The sequence below is a fragment of the Citrus clementina genome, unplaced genomic scaffold (genome assembly GCF_000493195.1).
Source record: "Citrus clementina cultivar Clemenules unplaced genomic scaffold, Citrus_clementina_v1.0 scaffold_2, whole genome shotgun sequence".
In the NCBI taxonomy this organism is placed as follows: domain Eukaryota; kingdom Viridiplantae; phylum Streptophyta; class Magnoliopsida; order Sapindales; family Rutaceae; genus Citrus; species Citrus x clementina.
The window spans coordinates 35,323,368-35,345,516 of record NW_006262688.1 but is presented as its reverse complement, the minus strand read 5'-3'; the positions used below and the strand labels follow the sequence as shown (position 1 = coordinate 35,345,516).

The window sequence follows — 22,149 nt, the reverse complement described above, 5'->3', positions numbered from 1 at the left end:
ACTCTAATTTTTATAATTTTCTTAAAAAATTCAATTAAAATTAAAGATAAAAATATAAATTATAAAATATGTGGGTATAAAAAATTTGTTTAAAGAATAATTTATTTAAGTATTAAAATGAATAACCATTCGAAACAATAGATGAATTAATTTGCATAACGTTATTTAAGTATTTGCAATTAAAAATGAGTTTTAAGAGAAATTTTTTAAGAGTGTTAAAAAGTTTATTTTATTTTATAGTACATTAGAATGCATATTTTTCTTATATTTTTTTAAATTATCCCTTACTTAAATATTTTAAAAGATCCTTAATTCAAAAACTCGTCTAGCCATGTTAGTTGAGGTTGAGAGGAGGCTATATTTTTTGTTATGGACCCATGTGCCGAAAATGAATAGGCTGTGACCTTATTCAATATAATTTAATAAAGCAAGGGTCCTAACATGGCTTGACGAAATGTCTAAATTGCCGCTCTCAATTCGCCATTCAGCAAGTACCGCCCGGGAGAGGGAGAGTTAACGAGGGTTTTGCCCGCTCGGCTATTCGCTCTCCACAGACAGGAAAGAAGGAAAACATGTCGTTCGAGCAACGAAAAGCAGCAACGCTAGCGTCACTGAGGTCGTCCGCGACAGACAAATCGCCGAAAGGCACGTTAGACACGCCCATAATCCCTCTCCTGAACGCGATCAACAGCCACCCAAACTACTACACCACCAGCTCATGCTCCGGCCGTGTCTCCATTTTCTCCCACCCCGTCAATAAACCCAAAGGCGGCACGTGGCTTTTCATCACCCACGACCCGGCTGACGTGGACTCCGTCCTCTCCCTACTCTTCTTCCCCACCCACTCAACTCCGTCCTCCCCCACTCGGGACCAGCTCGTTTTCCGCTTCGAGCCGTTGATTGTGGCGGTGGAGTGCCGGGATGTTGAGTCGGCTGAGGCTTTGGTTTCTATCGCGGTATCTTCTGGGTTGAGGGAGAGCGGGGTCACGAGTGTCAAGAAGCGCGTTATTGTTGGGATACGGTGTTCCTTGAGGCTTGAGGTTCCCTTAGGAGAGAGTGGCAACGTTTTAGTGTCCCAAGATTATGTGAGGTTTCTTGTTGGGATTGCTAATCAGAAATTGGAAGCTAATAGCAGGAGGATTGACGGTTTTTTGCAAGCTTTTAATTTTATGGTGGGTTCCTCTGTTTCCAGCAAGGACGAACACCAGGATCGCGGGGATCTGAAGAAGAATGTTGATGGTAATATTTTGTAACTGCTGTGCTTCTGCTTCGTCACTTTTGATCTTTGAAAGCTCAGCAGTAACTGAAGTGCTCACTGTTTTATTTCATATCACAGCACTGCAATTGCAATTTGCTAAGACACTCATGGTAGTGTATTCTTATTTATGTGACTTCTTGATGGAATGCGTGTTACATGAGGGTAGTGTTAAGATATAGAAATGACGAACCATGGAGACTGTGCTAGAGTTTTGGTTAACTTGTCAAAAGAACAAATGTTTTAAAACAATAACATGTTGAGCGTGTTTCCTCGTAAAATTCTTGCAAGAGTGTGAAATTGAAGCTACTGGCCTGCTCACCGGAGTTAACTTTGTGCCATCTGTGTTTTAATTCTTATATTTCTCTTTTTGTTGTGAGCTTGAGTTCGCAGGTTAATAAACTAACAGAACCCTTAAAGAGTGTATAAGAGAATGCAAAGATGCAAGAACCATAAGAGTCTTGTGTGTACATTCATTGAGCAGCGCTATTACATACTAACATATATTTGATTGCAGGAGACATTTCCTTTTAATGTGACAGCAAGTTTGAGTCTTTGAATCATTGACAGGGCCACCAGGAGTTCCTAGTTGCGGTCTATCAGTTAGCCGGATAGTGATTGCTGGTGAACCTGTGGAGAAGCTATTCCTTTGGGGTCATTCTGCTTGCATCCTTGGAAACTCGATCAATGACTCTCAGATTCTTGTATTTGGTGGTTTTGGGGGTATGGGAAGACATGCACGTAGAAATGATCTTTTGCTGCTTGATCCATTACAAGGAACGATAAAAGCTATTCACACTGAGGGCAGTCCATCTCCACGCTTGGGTCACACATCTTCTTTGGTTGGAGACCACATGTTTATTATCGGAGGCAGGGCTGATCCTTTGAACATACTGAGTGATGTGTGGGTTTTCAATATGGCTAAGAGTAAATGGACTTTATTAGAATGTTCTGGCAGTGTCTTTCAGCCCAGGTGATTTCTTCATCGCATTTATGCTCCTACCTCTGTTTGATGCTTGTTGTTTTGGCATAATAGTGCATGCTACATATATTATTATAGAAGATAATTATCAATCTTGGTACTTGGAAGCTGATTAGTACATCCTCCTTCTACCAGTCTTCATCAATTTTCATATCTCATTATTGATATTTAATTTTTTGTCCACATTATGATCTATACCAATTTGTTCTTAATTTTTTATCCATGTGTTTTTATATGTATTCTATACAGGCATCGACATGCTGCAGCTGTTATAGGCTCAAAGATATATGTATTTGGTGGACTTAACAATGATACAATTTTTTCATCTTTGCATGTGCTCGACACTGATACCCTGCAGTGGAAGGAATTATTAATTAATGGGGAAAGGCCATGCGCCCGTCATTCTCACGCAATGTTGGCATATGGTTCTCGGTTATACATGTTTGGAGGGTACAATGGGGAGAAAGCCCTCGGGGACTTATACACTTTTGATGTTCATGCATGCTTATGGAAGAAGGAAGATATAGCAGCAAGAAGTCCACATGCTAGGTTCTCCCACACAATGTTCCTTTACAAAAATTATCTTGGACTCTTTGGGGGTTGTCCAGTTAGACAAAATTATCAAGAGTTGTCATTACTTGATCTCCAGCTCCATATCTGGAAACACGTGAAGCTCAATTATGTGTGCAAAGAATTATTTGTACGGTCTACAGCCAACGTTGTTGACGATGATCTTATTATGATTGGTGGTGGTGCAGCTTGCTATGCTTTTGGAACAAAGTTCAGTGAGCCAGTGAAAATCAACTTGTCCTCTGTACCACTTATGTCTTTAGATGACTGTAACATGCCTCCTGAGACGGGAGAAAAGCTTGTCACTCACCATTATGAAGGGGTAACAGGAGAAAAGAATGTTAACTTCCAAGCTTTAGAACTCGGGAACACACAGACTTTAACTAAAAGTTCTGACTTCAATTCTGAGGCTAAACATCCTGTAAATGATGGGCATCAGATGGCTGCTTCACACTGGGTAGTGGAACTTGATAAAAAGTATGCAAAGTTTGGGAAGGACATTTTGAAGAAGTTTGGATGGTTAGATCTTGGAAGGAAGCCTCATCAGCAGGAGGATGGAAAACGTATATGTTTTCCTGTGACTGAAAAATTTTGTGCTATATTCCAAGAAAAGCAGCTTCATTCTGGAGGTGAATCAGAAGGTTTGAATACTATTGATTTGTCTAAACCATATACAGGAGGGGTGTTGCTCGCTGAAACCTCCTGTGCAACAGCCTTGCATTTTCTTAAGGAATGTGGTGCCACTAAACAGATGGATGAAGCTGTTGAAGTCAAAAGAGCTCCTAAGTCTCCCTTTAAAGCAATGACTGAAGCTGTAGCCTCTTTGATCGAGCAAAAAGGTCTGTCAGCGAGGCTTTTAGAGCAGCTACCATCTAGGTTTGTTCCTCATAACTTTGCTTCTTCGGTAGTTGTATGTCTACTTAAGATGGGACATATGATCATTCTCTCAAAAATTTATGGTTCTTTATGTGGATCTAATGGCCATGAATTGTTAACATCTTTTGTCTCCATCAGATGGGAACGGTTGGGGGATATTGTTGTGCTTCCAGTGACATCCTTCAAGGATCCAGTGTGGGACTCAATTGGCGGCGAGCTCTGGCCTGCTGTTGCCAAGATACTTAATACTTCTCGTCTTGCTCGTCAAGTAAGCTGTTTGCATGTATTACATAAAAGCTTATGCTGAGCTTGCTGATGCCTGCCTTTGAAGTGATTTAAATGCATTTTTCCAAATCATGTTCATTTCTAAATTCACATCACATTCTTTTCTATATGCATTTCTTGAACTTATCAAAGTACATAATAAATGAGAATGGCATTGATATAATTTTACCTTTTGCTGTCAGCTTAAAAAATTATGATATGTTATTCAACTATTCCTTTATATTGTAAATAAAAATTCAGGAAGCTAGAAAGTCATAAACTGTGTTCAGATAGGGTACGTCATAGTAAATCTAGTGAAATTTACTCACTAAAATTGCTTTGTGCCTCTAATTGCTGTTATGAACTTTTGTGATCCTATATCCATTACATCAGTTTGTTGAAACTTCCTAAGGGTCGAGTTGCACCGACTGGAACGAGGGATAGTGCTTTGGAGATTCTTGTTGGAGATAATGGTTGGGTCAAACATTGTGAGAATGGTATTCTCTATTCCTTTGATGCTACCAAGTGCATGTTCTCCTGGGGAAATCTCTCTGAAAAGCTTCGTATGGCCCGTTTAGACTGTAAAGATGAAGTTATTGTGGATCTGTTTGCTGGTATTGGATATTTTGTGCTGCCATTCCTTGTCAGGTATGGTATAATCATTGTTGTCTCAGTCCTTCATTAATGCCAAGCTCTATAATTTCAGTGAACTTAGGACTTCTCTCTCCCACAGTACCATACACGCACTTATAAGTTTTGGTGAACTCATATCATCAGTCTTTTATGACCAGACATCTCTCATGTGTTGAATCTAAGGTGATGGAAGTTGGGAGGTTATTGCTTCCAAATAGAGTTTTCTTATTTGTCTCCAGCAATGTACAATTTAATTGTGATTAGGGACAGGCTAAGCAATGTTGATTTCTTTTATGGTTCCCGTAGATACATATTTTTCTGAAACTTTATGATCCAGGAGCTTTAATTAATACGGGTATTTACATTGTGCATCTTACTATTTTTTAAACTGGTTGATCATTCTTATATTTTGCTGGTGTTTATTTTGGATGATCATGTTGATTAACCAGGGCGAAAGCAAGGCTAGTTTATGCTTGTGAATGGAATCCGTGTGCTGTTGAGGCACTTAAACATAATCTTCAGGCCAATTCTGTTTCTGATCACTGTATTGTACTTGAAGGGGATAACCGGTTTACAGCCCCAAAAGTATGTTCATTATTCTCTGTTAAATAGTGTATTACTTTTATTCTATAATCACACTTACTAGCTAAACCGGAATAATTTCTTTCCAGGCCCTAACAAGATGATGAGAAAAATGATTAGAAATATTTGTAATCCATGGATCGACTAAGCTTACAACAACTTGGTTATGGAAGATTGTCTGCTAATAATGTATAAGGTCGGGGCTGATTAATGGATGGGTGCCATGTCAAAATCCTCTATGAAATTGTATGGATTTAGTTTAGATTGGTCTTACATTTGCAGACACTAGGTCCTGATTTTAACTTTCAACGTAGAAGACCCAGATTTTCTTGTGTTGAATAGCATTCTGGTTTTGTTCAATTGGATCATATAGCCTAGGTAGCATGTCATTTAATCTCAGGATTACCGTGAGTGATTCACCACAATCATTGTCCTTTCAGGGAGTTGCCAATCGGGTCTGTCTTGGTCTTATTCCAACAAGTGAGAATAGCTGGGTTACTGCTGTACAGGCATTAAGGTGTTGTATCCTAACTATAAATATCTTGATCTGAATATGCAATTAAACATTTTTGAGCTCTTTAAAGTCGTTTCAAGGTTTCCATATTTCTCTATTACCCACTTTTCCTGTCTCTATTTTAATTAGTAACTGATAATGCAGGAGTGAGGGGGGAACATTACATGTGCACGGGAATGTGAAGGATTCTGAGGAGAAGTTGTGGGCTGAACATGTATCAAAATCAATATATGAAATTGCTAGATCTGAAGGTACTATTATCATGACTCCTCTAACATGTTAAATGTTGCATTTTATGGGTCACTTCCACCATGGCTTGGAGATTGTGATACCTAGGGCAACATTGGTTGTTTGCAGGTCATAGATGGGAAGTTACTCTTGAACATATTGAAAGAGTTAAATGGTATGCACCCCATATTCGCCATCTTGTTGCAGATGTTAGATGCAGACAGATCCAAGCATAAAATGAAACATGCAGTTACTTGTGGATGACGAATGAGTCTGCCTGTCAGCACAATGTTGTGAAATAAAAGGAGCTGGGGGTTATTTTCACATGGAAAGTCCTCAGCGGATCCACTATTGTCATGATATCGCAGTGCCAAGGTATCGTCGAGAGCCTGCAATTCCTTTGGGTCCCGCAGACGAGAATGCTGGAATATAGGACCCAACTGGTAAAAATGATGATGAATGACAACTGTTACTCACGAAAGAAAATTTTGTTTGTAACACATAAAAGGAGCATATGTAATAGATTTGACATCAGTTAAGTTCATGGAGGGTACGATGAAATTTCAAATAGGGAAAACAGAAAAATGTTGGAAGTTGTTCTTGTTGCTGCCCACTTGTACTTGTGTGGCTTCCATAGATAAGTTATTTGTGTGTACTGTGATCATCATCATTGCCTCCACTTCGTAAAGACTAAAGAAAGCGGGGGTGTATTGAAGAATTTAATCTTTGGACTTTCCTCGAAGCCTCAGGGTGGTCCGGGTCCAAGTGAAAATATTCCCCTTTGGCTAGTTATTTAATTATACCCGAATTAATTTGCGTGATTTACCCCTGTTTTTATTTTATTTTTATTTTAAAGAATGAATGGCCCACGGGTATTTTTACATTTGCTGTGACTTATCATCAGGTAATGTCTATGTATAAGAGAAATCATAATTTTATTAAAAATGAGTAACAGATAAACTGGCGTGGTTTTACATTAAATGACTAATTAATACATATTTGTGGATCTTTATGCAATGGTGATTCGATTTCATGCTTTCGAGAATATCTATACTAGAAATTATTAATTAATTGATTAATTATTTATAAAGAAATAGGTTTTTAATGAAGCACTTTATTCAAAGCAGAAAAGAGGCAACGAATTAATGGAGTCCAAAAAAAATACTCCAAGGTTTGATTAAGATACAGCCACGGAGTAGGGCCGGGGCGAAGATTTTAGAATTGCATGCCAATCAAACAGCACTGGTGATGTAATAGTGATACTCAAGTGTCGGTGGCCAGTTTTGTTGGCTTCCTTCCACCTGACTCGGCTCACTATTTTTACCCTAATGCCGCTTTGCCATTTAGCAATACCATCTTGTTCAAAAACTCCATCAACTTTCAGTGGTGAACCCAACTTACTTAGCATGGTAATCGAGTTGAGAACTTGAGAGCATGTCCTCTCTCTTGATATCAGTTTTAGAACATAATTGGGTTATTATTAGTTTAACAACCAATAAAATTAGAGGCTCATTAATTCATCTCCAATGTAAACTAAATCAGGCATCGTGAAGGGCATTGCGGGTAACTGAAGAGAGCTTGGCTCCGAAATTAAGTCAAAGCCGTTGTTAAGCCGAATAAACAACTTGTCATTCTTTAATTCCAAATCAGTCTATAGAAAAAAAAAAAATGTATTATTGCCTTGTAAACAATTCGGATTCCATATGCCTTCATTACGTTACTTCATATTTAATAAACCCTTTTACCCCCTTGGCTTATTAAATTGAGTGGCACGGAGAAAAGAACTTCTTATCTACCAATTTGGCAATATCGGTATATGTTATATCATCATTGGAGCTGTGCATTTGCATCTCACTTCTAAATTGAAAGCGCATTTCTATATAAATATTTCACAAGAAATTTGTTGCTTTCATAAATGGGCAACATTAGACAACAACAATTGCCAAAATTATTGAAAAAAAAGTTCTAGTCACGCCCCTCTGCTAAGTGTCTTTAAACGGTTGGTTAACTGGTCCTTTCAAGGTACACAAAATTACTACATACTCGGTAAATAATTAGAGATGCTTTGTTCACCTTTTTCTGGTATTATTTTTGCTGCTCTTTTTTTCCTCTGCTTTGACAAAATTTAAGCAACACCCTCAAAAGAAGCAATTTTTTTAATCAATGAACTAACTCTTATTCATTAACATATAATTAAGCTGCTTCCACAAATAAATTCCAGCAAAAAATAAAAAGGAAAAAATCCAAAAGACCTAGCAGCTAGCTATTGGCCATGGATGAATTTATTGTTTCAACCTCCATTCCCATCACTAATTTTCCTTCTTCTTTTTTTTTAATTTCTTTTCTTGTTTGTTTGTTTGTCTTTTGTTATGTTTCAACTAGTGTCGGTCGCAGGAATGCGGAAGGAAAACAAAGAGTAGAATTAGCAATCCAATTACAATTTCAATTTCAATTTCTAAGGCTGGCTAGTGGCTGATCATGCTCCCAAGTCCCAATCCAATAAAGAAAGAAAAAGGCAGAGTCATAAATGTTTTTGGACCCATCCCATATATTGATGTTCACTCACTGCCCGCTGCTGCCCGAAATCTTAATCATCATGCATGCCATTTTGTTTTTGAGTAAGGCTCCTCACGAGAACTTCTAGTTCTAGTCTAGGTCTGGATCGATGAGCATGCATCTAAGACCGTAGGATCAAGTGCTAGCGAGACCCTAACTCAATTTATTGACGCCAAAACAGCAAAGTTTTGTGAGTCATTATTGCTTTCAGCATCTTCTGTTCACTTCAAAACAAGGGGTTCCCAACCCTCGACACAAAATGAGGTTAAAAATAAATGTTACACATGGTCAAAAGCATCTGAGTCATCACCCCAATAAATGAAAAACTTCAATTTATAACCATCCCAACTGTGTCATATTTTATTATTGTCCATTCCAAAGTGGCCCTCACTTCTTTATTTATTTAAGAGAGGTATTGCCAAGGATCAAGAGAGATCTAAACCAAGGTTGGTCACCTTTAGTGAGTGAAGAGTAGAAGAGACAATGGGTACGAAAGCTGTCTTCTTGCTTTTAGCTTTGCTTTCCTTCTCAGCTGTGTCTCTGAGGTCTGCTTTGGCAGAAAATGAAGAGGACCCAGGTCTTGTTATGAATTTTTACAAGGATACATGCCCTCAGGCCGAGGACATTATCAAGGAACAAGTTAAGCTTCTGTACAAGCGCCACAAGAACACTGCATTTTCTTGGCTTAGAAACATTTTCCATGACTGTGCTGTCCAGGTAATTAATTTATCATATATCATATATATTACTAATTATAATACATGCACTCTTTTTAATATTTATTACTTTATTTTACGTGCTCTGTAGATATATGCTGCTAATTAATTGCTTGCTTCCCACCCACCCTTCCTTTTCTTTGCATGTTTGCATAGTCTTGTGATGCTTCACTGCTTCTGGACTCGACAAGAAAGACCTTGTCTGAGAAGGAAATGGACAGGAGCTTTGGTATGAGGAACTTCAGGTACATTGAGAACATCAAAGAAGCTGTTGAAAGAGAGTGCCCTGGTGTTGTTTCCTGTGCTGATATTCTTGTCCTGTCCGGTAGAGATGGCGTTGTTGCGGTACACTTTTTTTTCTTTAATTAACCACCATTTCATCACTCAATTTTTGTATTTTATTTTTTATTTAAAGAAAAAAAAACACTTTTTTTTTTTAAATTTCACTAGATCTCCAAATGGACAATGGGTATGAGATTTTTCTGATGGTGTCTGAAACTTGTTTCAGCTTGGAGGCCCTTACATTCCTCTCAAGACAGGAAGAAGAGATGGTAGAAAAAGCAGAGCAGAGATACTTGAGCAGTATCTCCCAGATCACAATGACAGCATGTCTGTTGTTCTTGAGAGGTTTGCAGCCATTGGCATTGACGCCCCTGGACTTGTTGCTCTGCTAGGTAATTTTTTTTTTCCCCTTAATCTATGCTTCGATTACGACTATTAAGCATATAACGACCGAGTTTCTTAAACTTTAAAAAGAAGTAATTTAAGATTATTTATAATAACAATTATTAGGTCTTAATTACTACTGTTGGTCTATTTCATCAGGATCTCACAGTGTTGGCAGAACTCATTGTGTGAAGCTGGTGCACCGTCTGTACCCAGAAGTTGACCCTGCACTGAACCCTGACCACGTTCCGCATATGCTCCATAAGTGTCCTGATGCAATCCCAGACCCCAAGGCTGTTCAGTATGTGAGGAATGACCGTGGCACACCCATGGTGCTGGACAACAACTACTATAGGAACATATTGGACAGCAAGGGCTTGATGATGGTTGATCATCAGCTAGCCACCGACAAGAGGACAAGACCTTATGTTAAGAAGATGGCCAAGAGTCAAGACTACTTCTTCAAGGAATTTTCAAGAGCCATTACTATCCTTTCTGAGAACAACCCTCTCACCGGTACAAAGGGTGAGATCAGAAAGGTTTGCAATCTTGCCAACAAGCTCCACGACAAGTCCTAGCTAGCTAACAGCTGTATCTGCTGCAACAAGTTAATAGCTCCAAATTTTTCTTCCTTGTTTCTTCTATGAGGAAGAAAAGAGTGTGAGATGAGCTCCCAATAAGATGGTTTTTCTAGATGGGTTTGTTTCCTGTAAGATGTTCGTGTTACTACTACTATGTTCCTTAGATGTACTGTCTAATGTTTAAGCCTAGGCTTTCCTTGTCCTCGATGGTGTGAGCATGATGTTATTAGTATTTAGTAATGGCAATGTAGATGTGGGATGTATGTATGTATGTATGTATGCATGGATGGTGGTGATGGTGTATGGTGCATGGATTTATACAATGATGATAATTGATTATTCATGCCAATGGCAATAAACTTCTCTCTCACTCTCAAGACTCTCGTGATGCCAACGGAGTTGAAGACCGACAAGGACCCCCATCCCTAGCGGTGGGGTAGTGTCGTATTCAAGTGACCTACGGGTCCCCGGAGTCCTTTTATATTTTTTTGTTTTTGAGTTGGTCCCCGGATTTAGCTAAAGGACATGGCAAATAATTCAGCAAAAGGATAAAGAAAGAGAGAGATAAGATTCCTTTATGCAACGTGTCAAAAAAAAATGTGCCTTTATGTAAGCAAATATAGCTCTATAATGCAATAAGCTATTATCTTTCGGTAGGTGGAGAAACGTATAATCCTCTTGCATAGGCGCAGACAGAATGTAGTAGAGCAATGGGCAAAAAACTCACTCAGGGTCAAAGAGAGAATGCAAGAGATGTGAACTATGAATTTTGTACTCACAATGCGCTCACTGGGGAAATTTCCGCTTCAACTTTGGAAGGTGTTACCTTCCTTTTTAAGTTTCTAATGTTGCATTTCCACATTGAAAGTAATATTCCATTGGAATGCAATTGTGGAAACAAATATTATGAATATTGTAGCAGTTAAGTAAGAATAGTGCTCTGATGATCACAAACAGTGGTCATGTAGCTGTCCCTCTTACAAAGTTCAGTGATTATAAGCAATCGTCTTGTATTTTCATTTTCAATATAGTTATGTTATTGATTTAAATTTTAAGCTACTGATGAAAACAGACCATGATATTCGGATATATGCAAAAGTTGAGATCATAATTCATATAGATACTTCACTGATGCAAAGACTGGAGGCTCTAAAAACTTAGGAGCGAGAAATTACACTTGCCCCAGTAGGAATTAGATTGCTTTCCTTTAACTAAGTTTATTTTCCAATGAGGCTCATTTACAAAAATTCAATTAGACTACTTGCAACTTGCTATTGCCTCTTTCGGATATGTGCTGCTTGAACTGCTATCTGAGTCACTATCAGATTCCTCCAAGGCCACGTTATTGTTCTTTGCAGTAGCTTCGACTACCTTAGGGATAAAAGGACTGCAGGAGGGAAGGTTATTATTGTATGTTTGTGGATGGATAGATACATAATTTGCATTAGCTGGAAATGGAAAAGATTGGTAACCATATGGGGCTGTGTAGGAACCAGGAGGAAATGCATTTGGTGGAGGCCAATATAACATAGGCATGAATGTATTTGTGGCCTGTGATGGGAACATATGATAGGGGGTTTGATTGGGGTAGGAGACTTTGGTGTCAGAACTGGTAATCACTGGGGTATCTGCATGAGTCTGAGATGGCATACATTGAAATCCTGCCAGGGCATTAGCTTGAATAGACGCATAGCCCATCAGCCCAAACTGGATAGGAGGCATAGTGGTTGAAGGTGCTGGCTGCTGAATTGAGGATCTTGGCATGTTTTGAGGCTTACTTGTGGTTTTTGATTGTTTCCTGATCTTAGATTTTGTTGAAGTTGTCTTTGCAATCAACTGCTGAGAACCAAGACTGGCCTGCTGGAAAAGCAAGAAACTTATTGAGAAACTGTTTAACAACTCTTAATAAAGAGAACAAGTAAGAGTTGAGATTTAACAGTATCAGAAGCTGTCTGATGTGGAAGAAATAATTCCTCTCGTTCAGCATCATCATCTGTCCTGCAGCAGCAAGGTCGTGTGAACTGTGAAGTCATTAAACTTTTAAAAATTTACTGCTAAGAGTAACTAGGCCACGGATGAAGAGTGCGTTAAAGCAAGAAATGAGGAGATTACATCTCAAGTTTAATGCCCTGATGTAACACAGCAATCTACATAGATTTTCATTTGTTTAGGGATCAATCACCTTACAATTATGCTGCTTGCTTAAAATAGTACACAAAGCCGTTTAGGCGAATTGCACGGGGTTAGGGTATTGGTAAGTTTAATCAGCATGTGAGGAATTTTACCAATTTACATGTCCAACGACTTTTAACGTCTTATACCTGTAATACTTTTGCAGCAGGTCTAGATTTCGGTACTTTGTTTCCCTTTGGACAAGGTCATTTGGAAAACCGGCCATGAACAAAAGAGTGATGGCCAGGGCCTTGAAGAAGAAGCTCCCGCTGCGAACATGGACTAGCATTGCCATTTGACACATAAGAGGGCCAAAAGATTTCAGCTTGTTTCTTCCCATTCTCTGCCTGACATATCTGGAAAAAAATCAGAATTGTAGGTTAGTCTAAGGGAAGGGCACAACATTAACAAGTTACAATCAAATGACCAACGTCTCAGTTCTTTTGGAAGGCCTGACTGAAGACACAAGCTTCCCTAGCTGTAAAGATGGTCAAGTTTGTTTAGGTAAGGATTTAAGGCATGATAATTCAGGACTATAAAAAGAAATTTCATTGCCTCTTCTCAGTTATAGTACGTATAAAAATGAAAAAATTGGGGAAGTAGTAGTAGTACTTACTCATTTTGGGGAAGATTTCTTGTCCTCCCACCATACTTGATGCATAAGAACAAGCATGAGGGGCAGCTAGGATCAGACGGACGCATAGCCTTTTCCTCCTCGAGAATTTGAACAGGGCACAGTGTTGGGTTCTGACGATTTGGAGAGAAAACTTTCCTCCTCACTCCAAGGTTCTCATATAGCACATGCTCCTGCTAAGAAATGATCGAGTAGCGTATTTAACTGATGAGTAAGACAGAGGATACATGAAACGTAAAAATTATCTCAAATCTCTCAATAGCTAATGCCTAATAAACTATCTTGTTGAAGCAAATCATAACAAAAAGTTTGCAAAATGCCTACCCCAGGGTTCTTTGGAGATACATATGGTTCCCCCTTCCTCAAAATGCTAAAATGATTGAAGTCTAACTCATACATATCTTCACATCCATGCCTTATACCAAGAGATGCAAAGACTAAGATTTTTCTAATGGTGTGGGACTGAGCATTTTTCAATAACAGGGAGTCTGATTCAAGAATTCTCTTTACTTCTTTCGGACAGAATGGAACCTTTGCAGGCTTTTTATTCACCGGTATGCTTCCAGAACCTGCACTAAAAACCTCCTTCCTGGAGATAAAAATCTCTTCTGGTGCCTTGCCCTCTCCAATTTTTATAACTTCTTCCTTATTAACTTTTCTTGGATTCCCTTGGTTGTGCACTGCTTCTACATCAGGTGGTTTTCGATTCTCGATTGTACATTCATTTGATACTTGGCTTCCATGAGGACCTATTGGCTCTCTCTGAGCACTTGGATGGAAGCTTTGTTCAAGATGCAGTTCCTTTGTTTTATTAGTGCTTCCAATATTCTCGTCATTTTCCTTAGTTTCATCCTCTTCATAACAATCATCGTCTTCATTCTCGGTTTCATATGTATCATCATCACAATCTGCAGCACATTCACCATCTTTAATCTTATCAAAGTGCGAAAATTGAGTCTCATCCATGCTCATCCAGTTGACTAATCGGCCTTCTACATTTGTACCAGTAGAGCGCATGCATCTTTCATGTTTTATCTTTAATGCCATTTCATTTTTGTTGATATTTTTTCCATCTTCATTACGATCACTTGTTTCTATCTTCTGTCTTTTGAATTTCCTGATGTACCTTTCTGTTGCAGTCAGACAGATGCCCTGAGAGTAATAATGCAGATGGCTATTAATGGTTTCCTATACATTCATTGCTAATGATATTAAAACTACATATGTGTAAATAGACATACATAATCAAAATTTCAGGAATGCACTGCTTATGCTGCTAATAGTTTTGTTAAGTATGATGCTCATTTAACAAAGAGCAAATTAAACTGCGTAAGGTGAGAGACTTGGGACTAAAATCAGAACAATACAAGAATGATGAATGTGACTGCTTTATGTAAAATAGTAGATCAGACATCAACAATAATCCCCCATATGAATTTTATTGGGTAGCTCAGTTAATAGCAACATAAGTTTCCACACAATTCTGATCAAACTAATTCACAAACAAATACAGATGAGTTATTCATATGAATGAAGATGATCAAATCATAACCTAATCCACGTGAAAGAGCCATTCAATAAAAATTTAATTAGAAGACAACAAGGCTCAAATGCTTTAGCTGCAAAGTAAAGGATTAATGAGCTCAAAATCAAGCTAATATTAAAGAGCATTAATTGCAGAAGCCAAGAAAGTAGACCCCAAAAAAATTAAATAAATAAATAAAAAAGAATCACAAATATAAAGTATGCAAATCATACGCTTGCATTATCTCTTTCTTGTATTTGAGCTTCAAGCAACGATATTCTCTCCATAAGTAGAGCATTCTTTTGTCTCTCTTTTTGTAACTCAGCTGAAATCTCTGCAACAGCATTAACACCCTCTCCTTTCACTTCTTGCTCTATGCCACAGAATGCAGAAGCATTCATCATACCAGCACAAGATTGGTGCTCCACCATTGAAGAACAAATGTTTAATTTTTTTTCCCCCTAAAATACCCTTTTCAAAATACACCGGCTTAAAAAAATGAAAGGTACTCACTAATCAAAAACTCCAAGAAATGCTCCAAATATTAAAAAAAAAAAAAAAGAAATTGGAGTGCAGTACAAAGCCTAACATTCGAAAGTATTTCACTTCAAGGAGATATCAAAAAAGTGATTCTGAAAGATGTTGTTTCATTGCCTGAACGATTGTGTTTCAATGTCATCAAAAGAGAGCAATGTTGAAACATTACTTTATATGTATGATGACTATCAATATAAGTCAAAACTCTCTAAAGTTTAATTTCAAGCAACATGCAAAGCTTTATGATTTATAATATCTGAACGGAAAGATATTAATTAGCAAATTAAAAGTTCTTATATTTATAAACTAGAAGAAGAACAAGAAGCAGTGTTTTAACTCAAAACAGTGATGATGATTGATGAAGAAGGACGAAAATCTTTAAAGTTTTGGTTTCAGCAATATTTGAAGTTTGTAAAGGGAAACAACAACGGCGAGGAGTGAGGCATGCAATCCCACGTGCGCCTCTCTCTATCTCTCTCTCTTTCAATCTCAACTGTCTGTTTTCTTTTCTTTTCCATTTTTCCTTTTTACTGGATTCTTATCTTTCTTTTTCTTTTTCATTTCCCCCTCGATTACCTGTGACATCATAAAAAAAATTAATGTACCTTAAGATAGAACGTAATACAATTTCCAAATAATCGGTGGATCCTAGAATAAATTCAATTTTATTTTTTTTTATGTTTTCAAATACTGACAAAATCTCGGATGAACAATGATTTTACCATTTTCATTTACTAGCAATTTCGATGAATATATTCCTTTCACTTTGTAGAAATTTACCTTCACCTGAACAGAGGTGTTAATTAAAGGTGTTGGCTATTAGATAGTACAACATATGTGAAGCAAGAACGCACACACGTTAGAATTGATGAGAATTTTTTTTATTTACATTCATGTGAGGTAGCTCTTAAAAAATGTAGAAAATGATCCTCTAGAGAAAATGCATCTACTAGAAGATGGGGTACAAGTTATGCTTAATATCTGAGCTGGAGCTTTGTCTTTGTCCTATCACTTATAATCCAACTATTCAATTAATTCATTAAAATTCATCGCTTAAAGTTTATTTGATAAAACAGTTCGTGCAAGATTTAATAACAACAGCAATGTCTTCTTGTGCTGAGTGTCGTGGTTGTGCCCCATTTTTATTCTGAAGCAAAGCTTAGAGCATCCTAGGCACTGTTTCAGCATTATAATTTACCAAAGATTAGTTAATTAACATGTTAAAAAATAATCACTTACCTAACCTAACTCAGATAAACCCAATCCAAATTGAGAATGTCATGATCAATAGTTAACAGCTATTCTTTCGCAGCTGGGATAGCAAATGTTGCCAAAGCCTGTTTTCAAATCGACAGTCGACAGATTCCCTTGTCACAGTAAATTGCACTTTGGGCATCCTGAAAAGAACTGTGCTTTAATTATCAGTAAAGTCGTGCAAAAAAATTTTTAAAAAAAAATCACTGACTGAATGGGGTTATGGCTATGATTAATTGAAGAAAAAGATTAGAAAGTTTGCAGCCTGTCTCGACTATCGAGTCCATATGACATGAAGCCTTTGGCTTTTCCCAGGTATATAGAAAATGTGTGCACACGTGCAAATAAATATGCTTATTGCTTAATGGGGTACAGATAACAATATACAAAAACGACCTCACGTGGAAAGGTAACTTAAATGCTTGTCTCTAATGCAATTTGTGTCAGGAGAATATGAGGTTAAACCTTGGATACCATCCTTCTAATCTTAAACAAATGCTAACCCAAATGGGCAACTTTATATTTTAATTACTGATACTATTAAGATACAATTCAGCCCTTGTTTGTTTGTATCATTTTTCAAAAGCATATATTGTCTATTGATGTGGGCAAGGCAAATGCTTCTACATTTCAGGGTTGATCAGTTGAAGGAAAACAAAAGCTTTATTTATTCTTCATTGGGTTCCCTGGAAAAAAGTGTTGGATAAAAGTAAAAGAATTCTGTAATGAGTACACACGACTCCTTGATAACTGGCTTTCTAGTTTTATTGATGTGTACAAATATTTTATAGAAGCTTGTAGCAAAAGAATTGCAAGTTGGCTGGAGTAAGAAAATATTTCTTATTTTTGTCTTGAGGAGTGTGTTTAGTAAGAAAATATTTCTTATTTTTGTCTAAAGTTTTGTCTAAAGTTCTTTTGGCGACTTTTGAAATGGGAAATCATGGGAGTGGAGCAAGACAATATGTGGCAAGATGTAACATACAGTATCATGATCTTCTTGCTCTGGTTTCAACAACCCAATATTCTGTTTTAAGTGCCCTTTAAGCAGTGAAAGTTACTCTGGTTTCTCAAAACTTTAAGCAGTGCTTAATGTAGTGCAAATAACCACATCACTTTGGTTTCTCAATGAGTTGATCAATAACATCGGGTGCAAAATTAAAATAGAATTATCAAGGAAATAAAATCAGCAACATATCTTCAGTGTCCACAGGGCACAAATATGTAACTCTTTCCCTAAAGGCTTTGTAGGTTCACTAGAATCTGGTCAAGCTAGCTAGAGAATAAGATATGCACAAATACTAATTCAGCAACAAGTGAAGATAAACCGGTAGCCTTGCAAGCTTTAACAGCCAAACTTGGCAATTGAGGATGGCAAAGCAATACAAGAGTGAAGGATGTCCAGATTTCTATGGATACTGTAAACATAATCAAGCAGCTCGCTTGATTGATTAGGCATTTAAATGAGTTTTGCAGGCTGTGGGGTCCCACTTCTCATCATTGTGCAGAACTCCTCATAGTTGATCCTCCCATCCTGTAAGTTCAATTGGCATCAGAACTGGTAATGATTCTCTAAGACATCTTTAAAGTTTATGAATCCGTAAAATCTTACATTATCTGTATCAACCTCAGAAATTATCTCCTTGATGCTAGCTTCATCTCCAATTCCATAATCCTTCATCGCTGTTTCTAACTCATCTCTTGTAATGTATCTACCAGAAAGTTTACAATCACACAGTTCATTTAATTAGTCATACAAGACATTCGGATAACACTCGAGTGAATAATAATTTCTCCAGAATTTCCCAGTTAATTTTACCCATTTATTAGTCAACCAAGCAGACCTCAGATTTCATTAGTTACTACAGCTCGAACCATATAACTCACTGATTTAAAACTGGAAACATGCCCAGCCGAGAACATGGGAAAAAGAAAGAATTATTCATGAAATCTAATTACGTTTCTTACATCTGAGACATTTGATAGTGGTGAGAGAAAAATAATACAGAACAGATGTAGATAAATTAGATGAAACTTAGTATGGACACATTGTTACTATTAATCCAGTTATATTTTTTTAAAAAGAAATGGGAAAATAAAATAAAGGGTTATCTGCTCCTTTATTGTTTATAAGCTGAAACTTGATGAAATGCTAAAAATGTAGTATGAGATCAAATAGTAAGATGGCTACTATTACAAATAAAGGGAAACTGAGAACTCACCCACTATTATCTTTATCAAAGTACTGAAATGCTTTATAAAGGTGCTCATCCCTTTCCAGTCTGTATCTATGCATTGTAGCAGAGATAAATTCGATATAGTCAATTGTCCCATTTCCATCCACATCGGCCTGGAATTTATTGAACAGTGATAACGAGAATGCCAGTTGAGTTTGAAAAGTGAAGAATATTCAACAGTCAAAAGTTTGAGGTGTGGTAGGGACCTCAAATACTTACAGCATCCATGAGTTGTTTAACTTCTGTTTCTGAGAGTTTCGACCCCAGTCGAGCTAAACCCGTCTTCAGCTCTTCGTAAGTGATTGTACCGCTCTTGTCAGTATCCATGTTTGCGAACATTGTCTTAAGGCCTTTAATTTCTTCTTCAGATAGAGCTTCTGCAATGACCTGTATGAATTCCAAAATTCACCAACATGATTAGATGAAGATCCATATACCATACAGCAGCCAGTTGGTGGTATGTGACAATATAGAAAGGAGAGTGATGGCAGCGGTGATGATGATGCGAGGATAATGGCAGCTGCAGCATTGTCAGCTGGGTGATTGCTGAGGCGGCGGGTGGTAATAGTATAAAACAAAACCCCTATGGAATGCTGATTTCAGATTTCTTTGCTGAATGGGCATTACAAACGAATCATGATTTCATCTACCCTGGGTTCCCGTTCACCAGAAGTATGAACAAAAAATCATTCCAACATTGCACTTTCAAGGGCCCCAGGGGATTGACTAAATGGTTTTCAAGCAGCTTTCTTTGGCTGGTCAACCAGTTTGAATCTTAGAAGAGGTAGGGGGCTAAAAGACCAATTTGGGGTTTGCCCCCGACCTAATTCTTAAAAAAATAGTACATAGCACTTTCATGGATTTTGTTTTATTAGAAAGGAATCAAGTTAGATATTTAAATCAGACTTGTGAAAAGAAATGGACCCTTTTCAGGGAATTTTAAGTAGCAATTTATCAAAATTTTCTTTCAACTGAAAATAAAAAATGAACACAGTTTGATAGTTTACCTTCAATGCCATCTTTTTAAGCTTATTCATTGCCCTGAATTGCTTCATTCTAGATAGAACTGCACTACCTATTGGCTTGTCAGATGCTTCTCCGCCTTCTCTCATCCATGGATGCTCTGGCCATACAGATTACAACATTTTTAGCCAGAAGCACATAAGTTGCATGAATGTAATGCGAAATAAAAGCAAAAAGATAGAATTGGTTGACTGACAAATGAGAAAAATGATTTACACCAGCTATTTGCTCTTGCTGTAAATTTCAAAATTCAACCTTAAACTGCCCCATAAAAATGTTGTTTCTTTCTTCAATGATTCAACAGCTAGGTGAAAAGAATTTCAATCTAAAAAATGACAGTCAAACGAAATAAAAGACAAGTTATACGGAACAAAGTCTTGTTAAATGGACCTGAAAAGATACTATTAAGAATTTCTCTAAAGCATGATATGGTGACTTTCGTCTTACACATTAGTTTCAGTAGAGCTAAGTAAAACAGGGCTAATTTAATTACCAAGAACTTCAGCGGAAGTGATCCTTTTTTTAGGGTCTTGTATCAGCATTTTCCTGACTAGGTCTTTGGCACTATCTGATATTAACGGCCATGGTTCACTTACAAAGTCAACACCTCCTTTCAAAATAGCATCAAATATTCCCTTTTCAGTCTCTGCAATGTGAACAAATTGAATATATTACTGATCATAAATGATAACATGCAGCTGACAAGAGAATCTGACAGGATTCAAAAAAACAACACAAAAGTATCATCTCCTTTACCAGCCCAAAATGGAGGAACGCCACTAAGTAGAATATATAGAATAACTCCTGCACTCCATACATCTATTTCCTTTCCGTAACTACGCCGCAATACTTCAGGAGCAACATAGTAAGCACTGCCCACTATATCACGATACACTTTCCCTGGGATAAGTATCCAGACAAGGTGAATTAAGTTCACGGTTAAATTACACATAACATGTAAAATTCCAAAAATGATTTGAAGCCATCAAAAGTAAAAGATTAAAGAAGCTGCATTAAGAAAAACAAGCAGTGAGGCAAAATTCTCAATATAACAACTTGGCAAGTCCAATCAGCAGGATATGATTCCAAATTTAATTGTCTGTCAATGACTGACAATGAGCAAGAGGCCTCTCATCTTGAAAGCACAGTTGGGACTAAAATTAGACCACTATATCTTTTCATCCAATGCAGCCTATGATTACAATAAATTCAACTCTTCTTTACCACAAATCCAAGCCAATGAACAGAATTCAATATTACAGAACCTAACAAATTTCACAATGTCACAGTAGTTAAAACAATTTTTCAAACAGCCTCCCAAAACAAAACAAATGTTATAAGCATAAATATTACAAAGCGAAATCGACAAAATTAAAACTTGAAACTGAAAATTTAACTAACAGACAGACAAAAAAAATACCACCTTCATCGATGAATACAGAGAGTCCAAAATCGGTTGCCTTCAACATAGCACCCCCATCTTTGTTAGACAACAAGAAATTCTCAGGCTTAAGATCACGATGCATAACTCCCATAAAATGGCAATGATGCACCACGTTAACAATAGCCCTAGAAAGAGTGGCAGCAGCTTTCTCGGTATAATGCCCCTGAGCAATAATCTTATCAAAAAGCTCACCACCAGAACACAACTCCATCACAAGATGAACACTTTGTCTGTCCTCGTAAGCACCCCTAAATTCAACAATATTTTGTTGACCAGACAAGTGCTGCATTATCTGAATCTCTCTCTTTATATCCTCTCTATCTTGTTTATTCACAAGCTTCCTCTTTAAAATTGACTTGCATGCATAGGTATTGCCTGTTGAATTCTCAGTGCACAAATATGTGATTCCAAACTGGCCTCTACCCAATTCTTTCCCTAATGTGTAAAATTGTCTAATGTCTTCTAGAGGCTTGCCCAGCACTGTTTCTGGCATTTGCACTGGCCTTGTGCTTGTTGCAGAAGATTTCATCGGTTGCTGCCTTGGTTGTGGCTGTGGGGCAGACATTTTAGGAGGCTGCACATGTAGTTGCTGCTGCTGCTGTTGTTGATAAGTTTGATAAGGGGTTTGTGTTGCAACGCCAGTTGCTTGATGACTTGAATGAGCAGTGCTTGATCTGTAGCCATTCATATCAGATGGAGGAACTCTTTCCTTGCTGCCCCAGCAACCCATTATCTTATGAGATCAAGATGATTAAATCGAAAAAATTAAAAATAAAAAAATGGATTCTGAAGAAAAAGATTCAAGTTTGGGAATTGGGTTTGTGAAAAGGTTCAAGTTTTGGATATTAAAAAAAAAAGATGACGGGAGAGTTGAATATGGACAAACAAAGACTATAAGTGTTC

At 37.4% G+C, this 22,149-nt stretch overlaps 4 protein-coding genes across 6 annotated transcripts; 2 read left to right on the top strand and 2 right to left on the bottom strand.

Moving 5' to 3' along the window:
• Window positions 1-461: 461 nt before the first annotated feature.
• LOC18050744 (tRNA wybutosine-synthesizing protein 2/3/4) lies at window positions 462-6,838 on the top strand. Of its 3 annotated transcripts, XM_024190455.1 has the most exons (9): window positions 464-1,239; window positions 1,826-2,228; window positions 2,487-3,683; window positions 3,822-3,951; window positions 4,360-4,595; window positions 5,030-5,165; window positions 5,603-5,679; window positions 5,821-5,927; window positions 6,034-6,838. In XM_024190455.1, the coding sequence occupies exons 1-9, from the start codon at window positions 573-575 to the stop codon at window positions 6,138-6,140; spliced, it is 3,060 nt and encodes a 1,019-aa protein (XP_024046223.1). In that variant the 5' UTR covers window positions 464-572; the 3' UTR covers window positions 6,141-6,838. The 3 variants fall into 3 exon arrangements, with proteins under 3 accessions (XP_024046225.1, XP_024046224.1, XP_024046223.1); XM_024190457.1 differs by lacking the exons at window positions 5,030-5,165; window positions 6,034-6,838 and having other exon boundaries at window positions 462-1,239; window positions 5,821-5,913; XM_024190456.1 differs by lacking the exons at window positions 5,603-5,679; window positions 6,034-6,838 and having other exon boundaries at window positions 463-1,239; window positions 5,821-5,904.
• A 2,033-nt stretch (window positions 6,839-8,871) lies between these two features.
• On the top strand, window positions 8,872-10,782 carry LOC18050743 (peroxidase 42). Its single transcript, XM_006449663.2, has 4 exons — window positions 8,872-9,177; window positions 9,333-9,521; window positions 9,685-9,850; window positions 10,002-10,782. The coding sequence occupies exons 1-4, from the start codon at window positions 8,944-8,946 to the stop codon at window positions 10,418-10,420; spliced, it is 1,008 nt and encodes a 335-aa protein (XP_006449726.1). The 5' UTR covers window positions 8,872-8,943; the 3' UTR covers window positions 10,421-10,782.
• Window positions 10,783-11,606: 824 nt separating this feature from the next.
• LOC18050653 lies at window positions 11,607-12,914 on the bottom strand. Its single transcript, XM_024191834.1, has 3 exons — window positions 12,745-12,914; window positions 12,361-12,421; window positions 11,607-12,283 (listed from the first exon to the last, which is right to left on the bottom strand). The coding sequence occupies exons 1-3, from the start codon at window positions 12,897-12,899 to the stop codon at window positions 11,681-11,683; spliced, it is 819 nt and encodes a 272-aa protein (XP_024047602.1). The 5' UTR covers window positions 12,900-12,914; the 3' UTR covers window positions 11,607-11,680.
• Window positions 12,915-17,688: 4,774 nt separating this feature from the next.
• Window positions 17,689-22,149, bottom strand: LOC18050652 (calcium-dependent protein kinase 21). The gene is made up of 8 exons (XM_006449660.2): window positions 21,226-22,149; window positions 20,559-20,702; window positions 20,296-20,448; window positions 19,787-19,902; window positions 18,999-19,166; window positions 18,765-18,892; window positions 18,155-18,254; window positions 17,689-18,076 (listed from the first exon to the last, which is right to left on the bottom strand). Exons 1-8 carry the CDS (start codon window positions 21,974-21,976, stop codon window positions 18,002-18,004), a joined length of 1,635 nt encoding a protein of 544 aa, XP_006449723.1. The 5' UTR covers window positions 21,977-22,149; the 3' UTR covers window positions 17,689-18,001.